Here is a 16,838-nt window from a genome sequence, read left to right as displayed (position 1 = left end):
CATCTACTGATGAATTGTGGCAATTACTATAATTATATCAATGTGGGCTAATTGTTACAACAATTGAATTCGCATTCAATCCCATCTTAAATGTGGGTGGGGCCTAGTAGGACATTACGTCCATCTTCCACTCAGACAAGTCTGGTACCAATCCAACTGTTGACTGTATTACAAGCAGTGGAAAAAATTTTCATACCACAAAATGTAGTGTGACTAGTGAAGTGCACGACCTCATAAGAGTGTGATTATACCAAGTTTCCATTAATTGGCATATTACTTCTCATTTTCCGCAACACTAACCGGCCCTAGACTCGTCTTGGTTACACCGGACTGAAATATACGCCAATCTCTTGAGGATACTCTCAACTTTAGTGAATTTTCATATTTGTTCGCAGCCAGGTGTTCAAATGTGTTGAGGAGCACGTTAGCTAGCTATGAACTCATCTTGTTTGTGCACATAAACTTGTAAGCTACAAAACCAGACAACCTTCTTGAAGCACTCATACCCATCCATCTTGGTCTGATCGCTTTCCTAGACTAGCTCCATTATACGCTTTTCTACATGGTCTTTAAAAAACAAGCTAGAGTAGCAGCATTATGTCTCCACTTCAAGGCACAGTCCACAGTTATAAGGGCACAAGGGTAACGTATACACCAATTCTCTCACATGGAGAAGAAATTTAGATAGCTCACCATCAACTGTAGGTGTTTTTAGTCGTCTCTAGCACATGTTGTTTGTAGAGCATGTTACGGCGGAGCTCATAAAAACGAGTACATCAACATCTACACCGTACAAATCTTATCCTAGTTGTTTTTAAAGCGTTTAGTCCGAGGCACTCAACACAGTCACTCTTATAAGTGCCTAAATGAAGTCTCACATTTGGCTTATTTAGGCTGCATATGACCTTAGTGGGAACAATCATATTCGGTAAAAATGGATCTCATCTCAAACCTAGTTCAAGGCGATATGCAGGTATGATCAATTGCAGATATGAATTGATCACATATTTCTGTTGAGAATAATTCAAACTCAAACGTTTAAAATTCCACGATTTACTCTCTGTTTGTTGTAACTAAGTTGGATGTGGTCAAGCCACATGTCAGTAGTTGCTTAATTCTCTCAAGTGTTAGGTGTCTCATCATATCTATAAAATAGTCTACTACGTAGTGTAAATAAACAACAAAAAAAAAGAGTTAATATACTCTACTATCCTACAATTCCAAAGAAAGCAACTCTTATTGTTTTTCATGTGTGTTATTTGTGAAGTGTGTTAATCGTGATTTAGTTGCTGTTACTCCAACAAATTTGGTATCAAAGCTAAGTTCCACAGCGATCTGGAGCAAGGTAAAAGGTAATGGCAACCACAAGTAGTACGGTAAGTATTAATCAAAATTTTGTTCCCATTTTGAAAGGAGAAAATTATCCATTTTGGGCTATTAAAATGAGAACGATATTTATGTCTCACGATTTATGGGAATTGGTAGAGACTGGTTTTACAGAGTATAATGATCAAGAAGGAAGGGTGACTGCAACTCAAAAAGCGGAGATGAAAGAAAATAGGAAAAAAGATGCAAAGGCCCTGTCATATATCCAGCAAGCTCTGGATGACACAATCTTCCCAAGAATAATGGGAGCTAAAACATCTAAAGAAGCATGCGACTTGCTTCGAAATGAATTCCAAGGGTCAAGTAAAGTAATCATTGTAAGATTACAATTTCTCCGTCGTGAATTTGAAACTTTATTGATGAAAAATTCAGAATCGGTTCAAGAATTTTTCACTCGGGTCACCTTAATAGTAAATTAAGCTAGGTCTCTTGGAGAAGACCTATCTGAACAAAAAATTGTTGAAAAGGTGCTTCGGAGTTTTAATTCAAAATTTGATTTCATTGTTCCTGCAATAGAGGAATCTAAAGATCTAAGCACTTTGCCTTTAACTCAATTAATGGGATCTCTTCAAGCTTATGAAGAGAGGTTATAAAAAGACACAGAAAATTCTGTTGAGCAGGCATTGCAGACAAAACTCACTGCAACTCACCCATTTAAAAAGGGTCATGGTAGTGAAGCTCGGTCAAACCAATCCTTTAAAGGGAAAGGAAAAGGCCACTACAACAACTCTAGAAACTCAAACTCCAATCAAGGTAATTGTAAATCCCCTATTCAATGTTACAAGTGCAAAAAGAAAGGGCATATTGAAAGAGACTGTTGGTATAAAAATAAGGATTCCAATGTGCCACATTGCTCAATTTGTAAAAAAATTGGGCATGCTGGAAAAGATTGTTGGTATAAGCCAAAAGATAGGGCAAATTTCCATGAAGAAAAATGTGATGATGAAAAAATTGATGAAGAAAGCCTATTTCTTTCATGTTTTACTGCATGTACTGAAAATGTTTGGTATCTAGATAGTGGTTGCAGTAACCATATGACAGGTGATAAATCATTATTTGTTGAGATGGATGAGACTATTAGGTCTCAAGTACGGATGAGAGATGATAATCAAGTTCAAGTGCGAGGAAAGGGAACTATTTCCATAGACACCAAATCTGGGAAGAAGCTTATTCATGATGTTATGTATGTTCCTGGCATTGCTCAAAATTTAATTAGCTTGGGACAATTGATGAAAAGAGGACTTTATGCTATTTTTGATGAAAATAAATGCATGATATTTAATAAGAAAAATAAGGAATTAATAGTTTCAGTTGAAATGACTGATACTAAAATGTTCCCTCTTAAATTTTCTGACCTCACCATCAATGCTTTTAATGTTGAATCTAGGGATGCCTCGGGGCTATGGCATAAATGATATAGCCATCTAAACTTTGGTGGGCTAAATTTACTACATAAAAATACAATGGTTGCTGGTTTACCCATGGTGACAAATGATGGAAAGTTGTGTGAAGCATGTGTATATGGAAAACATCATAGAACTCCCTTTCAAGTGGGTAAATCTTGGAGGGCAACTGAACCTTTGATGCTTGTACATGCTGATATCTGTGGTCCTATGAGTATATCCTCTTTTGGTGGATGTAGATATTTTCTATTATTTGTTGATGACTTTACTAGAATGTCATGGGTGTATTTTCTTGAAAAAAAGTCTGACGCTCTTTCATTTTTCATACAATTTCGGGCTTCTGTTGAAAAACAAAGTGGCTATTCTATTAAAAAATTGCGTACTGACTGGGGCGGTGAATTTACTTCTAAAAAATTCTTTATGATGTGCAAAAGTGCGGGTATAAATAGAGAACTCACGACTAGCTTTACCCCACAACAAAATGGGGTCGCAGAATGAAAAAATCAAATAATCGTTGAAACCGGAAGGTGTATGCTGAAAGAAAAGGATCTACTAAAGACCTTTTGGGCTGAAGCCGTCACAACTTCGGTTTATTTATTAAACTGATTTCCTACCAAGGCTGTCACAGGAAAAACCCCATATGAAGCTTGGTTTAGGAGAAAACCAAATGTGAGCCATCTTAGAATTTTTGAATCCATAGCCTATGCTCATATTCCTTCGCAAAAAAGACAAAAATTAGATGATAAGAGCAAAAAATATTTTTTTATTGGTTATAGCGATGAAACAAAAGGCTATAGACTCTATGATCCCAAAACTAAGATTTTGACCATTAGTCGTGATGTTATCTTTAATGAAAATGGTGCCTGGAATTGGAACAATAGTGCCGAAAATACTCATTTGGTTGTTGATCATGAAGAAATCACATCTTGTGTACCACGAAATGAGTTTCATCCACCACCTTCACCACATATTGAATCAAGTGAATCGTCTCCAAGAAGGGTAAGAAGTCTTACTGATATTTATCAATCATGTGATTTTGCCTTCTTTTCTTCAGAACCCACATGTTTTGAAGATGCAGTGACAAAAGAAGAGTGATATGATGCAATGAAGGAAGAAATTGATGCTATTGAAAAAAATAAAACATGGAGATTAGTTGATTTGCCCCCAGGAAAAGAAGCCATTGGACTGAAATGGATTTATAAATCCAAATTCAATCTTGATGGATCTTTGAAAAGGCATAAGGCTCGTTTAGTTGCAAAAGGTTAAGCTCAAATTCCTGGCATTGATTTTTTTGAAACATTTTCTCCTGTTGCTCGATTAAAAACCATTAGAACTGTTTTATCTTTAGCATCTCAAGAAAGTTGGCATGTTTATCAATTTGATGTCAAATTAGCTTTCTTAAATGGTGAGTTACAGGAAAATGTATATGTAGAACAGCCTGGAGGATTTAAATTCAATGGGATGGAAAATAAAGTTTACAAATTGGAAAAAGCTTTGTATGGACTCAAACAAGCTCCAAGAGCATGGTACAGTAAGATCGACAGGTACTTCCTTGATACTAATTTTAAGAGAAGTGAAAGTGAACCTACTCTTTATGTGAAAACTCAAGGTATGGAAATCCTTATAGTTTGCTTGTATGTTGATGATATGATATATACTGGTAATTCTATAAGTTTGATGAAGCAATTTAGAGAAAATATAATGTCTAAATTCGAAATGACTGACTTGGGCCTTTTACATTATTTTTTAGGTATGAAAATTATTCAAGATTCCAATGGTATTTTTGTATGTCAAGAAAAGTATGCTCATGATTTATTAAAAAGATTTTATATGACTAATTGTAATCCTGCAAAAACTCGCATAAATACAAATGATAAACTTATGTTAGAAGATGGGGTAGATAAAACTAATGGAAAAGACTACAGAAGCTTGATTGGTGGACTGATCTATCTCACTCATACAAGGCCAGATATAATGTTTGCAGTGAGCCTTCTTTCCAGATTCATGCAAAATCCAAGTAAACAACATATGGGAGCAACAAAAAGAGTCCTACGATATATTCGTGGCACATTGAACTTTGGAATCAGGTATCGCAAGGTGAGTGATTTTAAACTCGTGATTTATATTGATAGTGATTGGGCCGGTTATGCAGATGACAGAAAAAGCACTTCGGGATTTTCGCTTAGTCTCGGATCCGGAATGATATCATGGGCGACTAAGAAGCAAGAAACTACCGCACTATCAAGTTCGGAAGCCGAATACATTGCTACCATAAGTGCCGCTTGCCAAACAGTATGGCTTAGAAGGATCTTATCCGATTTGAAGGCAAAACAAGAAGAAGCTACGGTAATCTACTGCGACAACAAATCTACCATTACAATGACAAAAAATCCAGCATTTCATGCAAGGACTAAACACATAGAAGTACGTCATCACTTTATAAGAGAACTCGTGGCAAAAGGAGAAATCAAGTTGGAATACTGCAATACCGAAGATCAAATTGCAGACATTTTCACTAAAGCACTTTTCTGGCAGAAATTTGTCAAGTTACAAGAAATGCTCGGAGTTGAGGTTGTTTGAATTAAGAGGGCGTGTTGAGAATAATTCAAACTCAAACGTTTAAAATTCCACGATTTACTCTCTGTTTGTTGTAACTAAGTTGGATGTGGTCAAGCCACATGTCAGTAGTTGCTTAATTCTCTCAAGTGTTAGGTGTCTCATCATATCTATAAAATAGTCTACTACGTAGTGTAAATAAACAACAAAAAAAAAAGTTAATATACTCTGCTATCCTACAATTCCAAAGAAAGCAACTCTTATTGTTTTTCATGTGTGTTATTTGTGAAGTGTGTTAATCGTGATTTAGTTGCTGTTACTCCAACAATTTCATCCTGCTCACAGACCAATGTGTTGGGTTGGTTGTCGTGTGAGATACACAATATTTGCTTGGTGACGTATCTCAATCCACGTCTCACATAGAAGGGCGTGGCGAATGTGTGTGCTCATAATATGTCCATCCACAAACACAAATAGAAGAACCACTAATATAAACACAAACGACTGAATATAAATAAGTTGAGAAAAAGAAAAATGTATTGAACTGTCCATGTCAGAGAGTCACATCCTACTAAAATCTAGACTCTTAATATGAGTTTGAAAAGCATCTTGAGTGATTGACTTAGTAAGCAAATCAACAACCATCCCTCCGGCAGGTACATGTGCCACAGACCACTTTTTTCTTCACCATCATATCTCAAGTGTAGTGATGGCGGATCTGGATATGTTTTGATTTGCTATGATATTTGGGATCCTTTGCATAAGCAATGACCGTTATGCTATCACAATGCAATGTGACAAGTCATCAGCATGTGTTACACATTTTAAATGCCTAAGAAACCTCCTTAACTTCATAGCTTCCTAAATGGCAGAGAAACCCACGATATATTCTGATTCCATGGTAGAAAGCGCAATACCCGACTGGATTTTACTACTTCAAGAGATAGCCCTGCCACCCATTAAGAATAGATATTCAGAAGTAGATTTGTGCTTATTTAAATCACTACTCCAATCTACATCATAATATCCTTTTAGGCAAAGATTTGTTCCCTGTTAGCATAGCATGTAATTCGCAGTCCCGCGCAGGTATTAGAATATCCTTTTAACAACCCCATGATGAGCTACTATTGGGTTATTCTTATAGCGACTCACCAACCCTACTGCAAAACAAATATCCAGTCGAGTACACATCATAATGTATATTAGACTAAGAACTATACTTTCTTATGGAATGCGCAACATATCATCTCTTTCTACATCCTTCTTTGGGCAGAGATTGAGACAAGTCCATGTATCTTCTCAACAGGCGTGTTGATGGGTTTGCAATCCTGCATTCAAAAGCGCTCCAGCACTCTTGATATAATTCTCTTGAGAGAGACCAATAATTCTTCTATAGCGAATCCTATGGATCTTGATCCCAAGCATAAAAGATAATTCACCCGTGTCCTTCATTTCAAAGGTGAAGGACAACTACTTTTGAGTGGCGACTATCATCTCCTCGTCATTTCTGACTAATAGAGTATCATCAACATACACAGATAGAATTAGATACCACCACTAAATGATTGGTGGCAAACTTTGCACTCTCATCTTTTGACCTTGAAGCCTGTAGGTTGATCCATTTAGATTTCTTCATCTAGGTCTCCATTGAGAAATGCTTACTTGACGTCCATTTGATGGAGTTTCAAATCTAAATGTGTGACGATAATCAAAAATAGCTAGGCGGATCGAGGCAAGTCTTACCACTAGGGAGAACGTTTCCTCATAATCTATGGCCTCAATTTGTATGTAGCCCTTGGTTACGAGTCTGACCTTGAACTTATCTATCGTTTCATCCTCCTTTCTCTTGACTTTCAGGATTTATTTGGCTCCGACAGTCTTGCATTTAGGCCAAAGATCAACAAGTTTCCAAACTTGATTTTCCTACATAGAGAGGATCCCATCCTCTATAGTTGTTATCCACTCTTTGGCAACAGGTGTAAGATATTGGTTATTCTTCAAGTGGGCCTACACTGGATGTAGCAGGAAAAAAGCATCTCAATTCATCATATGGGCAAACATGCTATCTCTACATCATTGGGAATATGACCTATCCACGAGGTGGCCCATGAGATCAACAATCCAGATCACCATACAAGTTTCCCAAGCAAACAGAAATCTTTTATACTACCCATTGCCTATTCCATTCACCTCAGCTAGCATTCAACAAGTTAATCCAAAAACATTAATAATAATAATAATAAAATAAATAAATAAATAAACCTGGTTTAAGGCAACCAAGGTGCACCTCTCAAGTCTCTGATACCAATGTTGGATCCATCCGTTGACAAATCGTGGGGTTCTGTTTTTCCACAAACATCAACCGTGCGGTGGGTGAAGATTTGCATGGTGGGGTTATGTTTTTCCAAAGTTTAGGCGCACAATGTTTTAGTACCATTTCTCTTGCTTTCTTTGCTTTTCCTAACTCTTAAGGGCTGCTGAGAGGGTTGCTTAAAATCTCTAAGTGATCTAGTGCAATCCATAGACTCAGATCAAAACCATAAGAAGCATATATCCTCGAGTCCGCCATTGCTGTTGGCACTGATAGCTTGCCATAGAAGATGATGATGCCGTTGGATCAAAACCATAAGAAGCATATATACTCGAGTCCGCCATTCTAACAAGGGTGTGTTTGTTAGATGGGTGAGATTTGAATCTATCTCATTTTTGGGCTTATGCCCTGAATGATTTGGAAAAATGGATGAATGGCATGGATAAAACAGATCCATCTTGGTGGGCCCAGAGAGCTTTGACACCGGCTAGCTGGCTGGTGCTTCGGGTTTATAAAACCAAGTGGCACGTGTATAATACCGAGGCTATTCTTTGGGTTCATCAACGTAACCCTGCCACGCCCAAAAACCAGGTGGGTCTACTCATCAGGTAGGCAATTACATTAACTATATCATCAACGTCCATCCATGAAAGCTAAACATGCACATCCACACGTACACACACACACGTGCGCATAAAAAAAAAATCAAAGAAAGAAAGAAAGAAGGCAAACAGAATCTGAACCATCCATCACACTCCCTAAAAGGAAAGAATCATTGAAGCTAAATCAAGTGATCAACTTGCCACTTGCAAAAATCAAGTCGGTCCACTCATCAAGTATGCAATCACATTAATTATCTACATCATCACATCCGTGACATAGGGATGAACGTGATGAGGTTGATCACCGTCTTCCTCAAGGATAACCACTCTTGAATTCACGGAGTATCTTTGGACTCCCCATAGAGATTTCTCGAATCCATGAGGGAAAATAAGAAAATAGAAATAAATTCTAAGAGATTTGAAAATTGATTGATTGATGATAGAAAACGAGTTTAAAACCTCTTAAATGGTGACACGAAAGTTTCAGAATCAAACTACAACTAAAACTCCCTTAAATCGCGACCGGTCATGATTTCTACCGGACCTCATGGTTTTCGGCCAAAAATAGTGAGTTTCCTATTACCATATGTTATTCTCCTGAATTTTCTAAACACTCTGTGTTGGACACAACTCCTAAAACTCAAAGAGTACTAAGAGTTACAACCAAAATAAAATTTATTAAAAATGGTAAAAACGAAAATAAAATGGAATTTTGACCGTCCGTCTGATCGAATCTCATAAATTTGGCATGGGAAACTTGGTGTAGCAGGGTTGGGTGGCTAAAGTAGCTTCTCATATCCAAAATCATATATAGCATGTCGGATGACTCATTCTGGTTTGCAGGATATGCCCGACTTCCACCTCTGATCAGGCCTTCTCTGGTCCATCTTGGCCATGAAATCGCCTGCAACCCCCTGTTATCCATTAAAGTTAAATATAAACATGCACACAACCTCTTTACACACACAAATAAAATAAAATAAAATTAAATAAAAAATAAAAGAAAGAAAAGGAAAATAGGATCTGAACCATTCATCACAAGCACAAAAACAGAATAATCATCTACGCTCTGTAAAAGGGCGCGGATCTTTGAAGTTGATGATGTGCTGAATCCTCTTATCTTCCCACTTGAGATGGTCCCACCATTCCGACTCTCCTTCCACCTCCACTCTACCACCACCAGTTGAAGTAGAAGCAGCAGCCATGTCGCTAGCTCGAAGAGGAAGCTTCTTCAGCATCCCACATCCCCTCACCTGCAGCTTCTTCAATGCCGACAAGTACGTGCCATGGCAGATACTCTCCAGCCTCGGTAGCTCCCATAGAAACACCGTTTGCAGTCGTTGAAGGGAGCCTTCTGCCGCAGCATCCCCTTCAAACACAGCCTTCAGTTTACAGCAGTTTTTGATCTCGAGCGTCTCCAGGCTTTGTAGGAATACACTTGAGGAGAAGACGGTGACAAGTCTCAGGCAATAGTCCAAATGTATGTGCTTTAGAAGTGCAAAGCTCCGGCTTGCATATGTTCCCTCACACAGGCTCCTCAGTCTTGCAAGGTTCGACATCCAAATCTTTTCAAGGCGAGTTAAACAGTCGGAACTTGCATTATCTCCTTCAAAGAAAATCTCCATCTGCTCGCACCTCTTGATCCGACATTCTTTCAGTTCCTTCATTTTATGGACATCACCCATTTCTGATAATCTTTGGATCGCGGCATTGTCGCGCAGAGTGAGTAATTCCACACGACTGAGAACACCATGGATACCGCTTGGGGACGTACGACCTCCTCGGATCTCTAAGCACTTGTCAAAATGGCTTCCCGAATCTGGTAAGTCACTTGTTCGGATCTTGGAATGAATGTTGTCATATGTGAATTGCTTTCTCTGGAGATGGATGGATTTACCTCTTTCTTGTTCGTCTTCTTGGCAAGGAGCGATGTAGATGTGGAATCGAGAGAAGCATTTTGAATCCCACAATTTTGAGGATGGGCTGAAAGATTGTAAGAGTTTGGAATTGCTTACCCTTATGCGAGCCCCACCTCTCTCTCCTGGCTGTTCGTTGACATTTAAAGATTCCCAGTTTCCGCACTGGCTAAAGTTGAGCTCTTCGAGCTCAGTAGTGATATCATCCCAGTTGATTTTGCGAATTTTCTTCATGTCTAGCATGTCCAGGCGCTTTAGATGGCGTACTGTGGACATATTCTCAGGCAGTGTTTCGAGATTGGTACTCGAAATATCAACAACTTCAAGTCCTTTCATCATATATAAATCTAAAGAATCTGTGATTAGATCACCTTTAACGGAAATACTTGGAATGGTATTTTCTGTGGAAATCCAAACATGTTTGAGTTTTGGCAAGACACCTCCCGCCGCTAAAGAATAATCTTGGAAATAGTCGGACTGAGAGCTTGAAACCCAAAGCGTCTGAAGTTTTGAGAGCTTTCGTAAATGAGGCAGCAAATTCATCTTTAAGGAAGAACAATCCTCCAATATGAGTTCCTTAAGATTGACCAATTCGGAGATTGAAGATGGTAGAGATTCCATCATAGAATTCCCACGCAGGTAGAGGGTACGAAGCTGCCTCAAATCCTCAAAGAACTCATCTGGGATTCTTTCTAAATATCTGAAATTAGTTAAACAGAGCTGCCGTAGGTTGTGCAGTACGGAAATCGAGGAATGCAGTGAAGTGACTTGCATTTCATCAAGAAGGAGATAACGGAGATTTTTCATGTGCTGAAAGATTTCATCTGGTATTGATGGGATAGAATAAAGTTCACCTGAAAGTTCAAGGGACTCGAGTTTGTAAAAAATCTGGAATGAAGAGAGGAGTGTTTGTAAATGAGGGCAGCTTGTCAGCCTCAAAAATCTGAGATTGTGCAAGCACGAAGCAGATTTGGGCATAGATTCGTTTACAATGCCATCAAGATGGAGGACACGGAGGCCTTGAATTTGCTCAAAGAAGGTTTCTGGTATCTCGATCATACGATCTCCTCCAGAAAGAAATAAAGTGGAGAGTTTGGAGCATTTTTGAGGAAGAGGTGAAAGTTTTGGAATTTTCAATACCACCATCCTCTGAATGTCTTCCACCTCATCATCCTCCATTGGTAGGGAACCATCTTCAATCCAGAATCTACCATGAGTTGAAGCTCTTCTCTGTCTCGATATCACCAGAGATTTAGCTTTCTCAGCTACCGATTTTGGCATTTCCACATTTACATTATCGTACACGACCATGGAACGAACATGAAGCTCCCTCAACAGAGCGTCCAGCTTGTCGAACATCATCAAATCCTCTTCTTCACCCTCTTCCGTGATAATAAATCCTTCAGCTCTCCAACGCCATCTCAGCCATCGAACACCAATCGAGAAATCCGGGAATAGCAAGAGGTAAAAGAAGCAATCCAGGACAGTGTCAGGAGTGAAACTGCCCTTGATCAGAGGACAATTAGCAATATCTGATGCCTCTGCTCGTAACATATCCATCGACAAGTCCTCTAACTTAATGGCCACATTGGATTTCAAGTCATTGGGTCCGACGAGTACAATCTCGGAACCATTTTGCAACACCCTTCTGAGATGTGGATCTCCAATAAGTTTGAAATCGATATCTTTCGGCACATCTCCTATCACAAGCAAGAACTTCCGCCCCATCAAATAAGTACAGATTTCAGTCGCAGCTTGGGTATCTATTCCATCTTCGTCAACACCGTCAACATCCGTTGACGTCGTCATCCCCAATTTGCTCGCAATTTCCTTCTGCGCCTTTTGAAGACTAAAATCCTCTACCAGTAGCTTTACCTGTATATGTACATCGAAGAGATGTTTTGACTTTTGAATTGCATGTTCGGCAATGCTCCATCTCCCCACTCCCTCAAACCCCCGAATAAAAGCGACTTTGGGATTTGTAAGCCAATCCACAAGCTTTTCACCAGCGCTTTCGATGTCAGATGGAAGGTTCTTCGGTTCACCCTCGGCTGCTGCAGATTCATTCCCTCCTCGACCAGCCATGCGTGCTCTCTCTCTGCTAAGAAAAAGAAACCCATTGAAAGATGTAGTGATGCATTTTACCCTTCTGTCAGTCGATCAATTTCATTTATGTGAAATAGTTCCTCTAAACAGTATTAAACATTCATTCGTTGATCTCTTAATATTAACAAAGAATTGCTTTTTTTTATATACAAATGTCAACCATCCATCCATCCATTTCTTGAAAACTTGATGGATACAGAAAAGAAGTACATCTAACGGATAACCGAAATGATCCGGTTCGATTTTTGTTTTTATTTTACTTGGTAGCCCATGAAATGTGATCATTTTCCACACACACGAGTAATGGGGTGTGAGTTCACCACCATTAATTGCCGAGTTTCGAGGCCCATGTGGTGAAGTGAACCGCGTCCTCCACCAACGCGTTGAACGCTTAATGTGGACGCGGATTGCGTACTGAGTAACTCAGCACGCTAAGCGTACTAAGAAAACTCTGTCGGGTCCACCATGATTTAAATATGTTATCCACTCCGTCCATCCATTTTAAGAGATAATTTGAGGGATCTAGCCCAAAAACAAAGTATATCCAAATCTCAAGTGGACCTCACCACGGAAAAGAATGTGAATTGAAATTCTACCGTAGAAAATTTCTTTGGGGCCACAGAAGTTTTGGGTCAATCGGTTATTTGTGTTTTCCCTTCATTCACATCTGTGTGATTTTATGAACACGTTGGACAACAAATAAATATCACTGTGGGCCTATCAAGGTTTCAACGTTGGAAGTCATTATTTCTACCATTTCCTGTGGTGTGGCACACTTGAGCTCTGGGCATTCTTCAATTTTCAGATCAACCACTAAAATGAGCTAGAAAAACGGATGGACGGCGTGGATAACTTACACACATTCACGGTAGCCCCAAATCTGTACGATAAAAGTGTACTGAGTAACTAACTCAGTACGCAGTCCGATTCCCTTAATCTGTACAGGCAGGGGTTGTGGGCCTATCATGATGTAATGGATTTTACCCTTCTAATCATTTCAGGGTAAGAAACAATAAATGAGCGAGATCGAAAGCTCAAGTATACCACAAAGCGGGGATTGAACACTGACCATTAAAAACTTCTTGAGAGATGCATAAGTTTTGGATCAAGCTTATATTTGTGTTTTCTCTTATCTAGGCCTATGAACTTATGAATAGTTTAAATGACAAATAAATATTACAACAGGTTCTAAAAAGGTTTTAACATTGACCAACATTATATTACCGCCGGAAGCATTGAATCTTCCACATTTTTAGCCTAATGTATTAAAATGATATGAAAAATAAAAATGGGAAAACAACGTAGATAAAACCAACACATTACGTTGGGCCCTACAGAGCCTTGCCTAGAAGGAAAAACGGCCACACCGTAGTGATCACCAACGGAAAAACAAGGATAATCCAATATTCAGGTTTGCACCACATTAATTTGGAGTATTTTGGATGGTTTTCCACTGTTTTTATGGTGTGGCCCACCTGATGATTGAATTAGTTTGATTTAATGGAGAGGTGATCGTTATTGGTCAAGCAAACCCGTTAGGATGTCAAACACATTATGTGGCCTCACATAGCTGGAGGCGGATTAGCTGGTGCACCACACATCACCAACCTAGCTGGTGTGGGTACCCTTTCGTGCCAAGAGCTCCTTGAGCTCTCTGTTGTAGGAACACTTCAAAGCAGCTAGATCAAAGTTACATGGCCAGAAAATAATGTTTTAAATTCCAAACCGTTCATTCATTTGGAAAAATCATTATTGATCTTGATCCAAAAAATTATCATCCAAAGCTCAAGTGGACCACACCACATATAGTAGTGGAGAATGATTCTCATCATTAAAACATTTGTAGGGACCATCATAACGTTTATTTTGCATCCAATCTGTTCATAAGGCTGGACAAACTTAGATGAAGAGGAAAATATAAATATCATATTGATTTAAATTTTTGTGACCCTTAAAAAGTGTTTCAATGGTAGACGTTCAATCCCTTGGTGAACTGGTTGTAAGGCTGGTGTGCTGATGTCACCAAGTTTTGTGGGTCCATCATGAGATATGAGTTATATACAAACTGTTCATTCACTTGGTGAGCTCGTTATAAGGCTTGAGCCGAAAAATAAGACAAATCCAAAGATCAAGAGGACCATTAGAGCCGAGCATCGAGTCGAGTCGGACCAAGTTAGGGCTGACTCAACTCGATCCGGTTTTGAAATAGGCCTGACCCAAACTCAATCTGTCTCGATACTAAGTCCACCATACCTGACTCGATCTGAGTCCGGTCTAGCATGGACTGATCCGGACTAAGTTCAATCTGATTAGAAATACCGAGTCAGGTCGAATTGGCACCGAGTTGGATTGAGAGATGAGGGAGGGAGAGACTATGAGAGTGGAGAGGAGATAGAGGAGGATGAGGAAGGTGATGGTGGTGGGTGGTTGACGATCTTGAAAGATGAGGAGAATGAGGGAGGGAGAGAGAGAGAGAGGCTGAGCTTGGAAGATGAGGAGGGTGAGGAAGGAAGGGAGAGAGAGAGGCCGAACTTGGAAGATAAGGAGGATGAGGGAGAGATTTTGGGATTGTGTCGGGGTAGGGTGCAACGGGTAGGGTTAGAGATTCGGGTTTCAGATCGAGTCGGGTCAAGTTACTAGGTAACTCGAATTCAACTTGGCTTGAGTTTGGATTGGGTAAATCCTACTTGGTTCGAATCGACTCACCCATTTGGTTCAGGTCCAGATGGATCTAAACGAGTTGGATGACTCGAGTTATCTTGATCGAGTCGTCTGGTGCCCACCTCTATGGACCATAATGTAAAAAAGTAGTGGGAGATTGAACATCTACCAAGCCATAGAAATTTTAGATCAATATGATATTTGTTTTTGGTCTTCATCTAGGTTTGTGTGACCTTGTGAATAGATTGGATGGAAAATAAATATTATGGTGGTCCCTTCAAATGTTTTAATGGTGAGAATCATTATACCTACTGCTATTTGTGGTATGAACCATTGAGCTTTGGATATGACTCATTTTTTAGATCAATATCTAAAATGACCTCGCCAAATGGATGAATGGTGTGGATATAATAAATACATCATTATGGAGCACATGTAGCTTTGATCTCCTTTGAGCAATTTATACATCGCAGAGCTCGAGGCGTCAGCGCTCGTCTTCTCACCACCCGTACCCACACCAGCTAGGTTGGTGGTGTGTGGTACACCAGCCAATCCGCTTCCCATTCTATGCGGAACGGACTGGCTACTCCCTCTGCCACCAGCCTGGCGCTGGTGGTTGGTGCTCTATGAGCTCCACCACAATGTATGTGTTTCATCCATTCCGTTCATCTATTTTTAAAGATCATTTTATGGCATTATCCCAAAAATCAGATGGATAAACATCTCAGGCGGACAACGCCACCAGAAAACAGTAGTGATTGGATATCCACCATTAAAATCCTCATAAGGCCCACTGTACTGTTTATTTGACATCCAATCTGTTGATTAGGTCATACAGACCCAGATGAAGAGAAAAAATAAATATCAGCTTGATACAAAACTTTTATGGCCCCCAAAAAGTTTTCAATGATCTACGTTCATTCAACACTATTTCCTGTAATGTGGTCCAGTTGAGATTGGTATATACCTCATTTTTGGTATCGCACAATAGAATGATCTAGAAAAACAGATGGACAACATGGATGAAACACATACATCATGGTGGAGCCAACAGAGCAGTGACCACCAATCATTGGCTGGTGTTAGGGGGAGTAGCCAATCCGTTTCCATTCCATGCGGGGACGCGGATTTCCTGCCCAAGCTTCCGCAATGATGAGGAGTGGGGCTCGCTGCGATGTTTGTGAGAAATCCACTCATCAATCCGTTTTTCAAACTTATTTTAGGACGCGATAAAATATAAGGTGTATCAAAAACTCAAGTGGGCCACATGAGAGGAAACAGTGGGGATTCAAGAGCACCGTTGAAAAAATCTTATGGCCATAAAAGTTTTCTATCAGGCTTTTTCTTTATTGTTTTCACTTCATCCCAGTGGTATTGACCTTATAAACGGTTTGGATGGCATATAAGCATCAAGGTGGAGCCCAGGAAGGTTTCAACAATAGGAATTTATTTTTCCAATTTTCCATCTCGTGTAACCCACTTGAGATATGGATCCACATCACTTTTGGTCTCATGTTCTAAAATAATCTCCATATCCACATTGACAGAGTAGATTTCACAGAAACATCACGGTGGGCCCCACCCAGCATCCTTGCACATGAACATCCTGCAGTAGGCTTTCGCGCGCAGGAAATCCGCGTCCTCTATGCTGTTGTTCCCAGATCCATGGAAATGTTCAGTACGTTAAGGGTAGACGGACAACAGATTTCCTATTGATAGCGAGCTGGATACTGACACTTTTCTGTGAGCTGCATAATGATATGTGTCCTATCCATCCATCCATTTTTACAACTATTTTATTACATAAGCTGAAAAATATTGAAGTATATCCAAATCTTACATGGATCACACTAAAAGAAATAGTGGTAATTGAACACTCACCCTTAAAAACTTCTTA

The 16,838-nt window shown here is 39.5% G+C and overlaps 1 protein-coding gene across 1 annotated transcript; it reads right to left on the bottom strand.

The window, feature by feature from the left end:
* Positions 1 to 9,316: 9,316 nt before the first annotated feature.
* LOC131220290 (probable disease resistance protein At5g45510) lies at positions 9,317 to 12,370 on the bottom strand. Its single transcript, XM_058215240.1, has one exon. It carries the CDS (start codon positions 12,257 to 12,259, stop codon positions 9,317 to 9,319), a length of 2,943 nt encoding a protein of 980 aa, XP_058071223.1. The 5' UTR covers positions 12,260 to 12,370.
* Positions 12,371 to 16,838: the final 4,468 nt, after the last annotated feature.

This window comes from Magnolia sinica, chromosome 12 (assembly GCF_029962835.1).
Source record: "Magnolia sinica isolate HGM2019 chromosome 12, MsV1, whole genome shotgun sequence".
NCBI lineage: Eukaryota > Viridiplantae > Streptophyta > Magnoliopsida > Magnoliales > Magnoliaceae > Magnolia > Magnolia sinica.
This window is presented reverse-complemented; position numbering and strand designations above follow the sequence as displayed.

What these genes read in the sequence shown, in the direction of transcription:
- LOC131220290 (XM_058215240.1), bottom strand. Translation starts at nt 12,259, where the DNA reads ATGGCTGGTCGAGGAGGGAATGAATCTGCAGCAGCCGAGGGTGAACCG.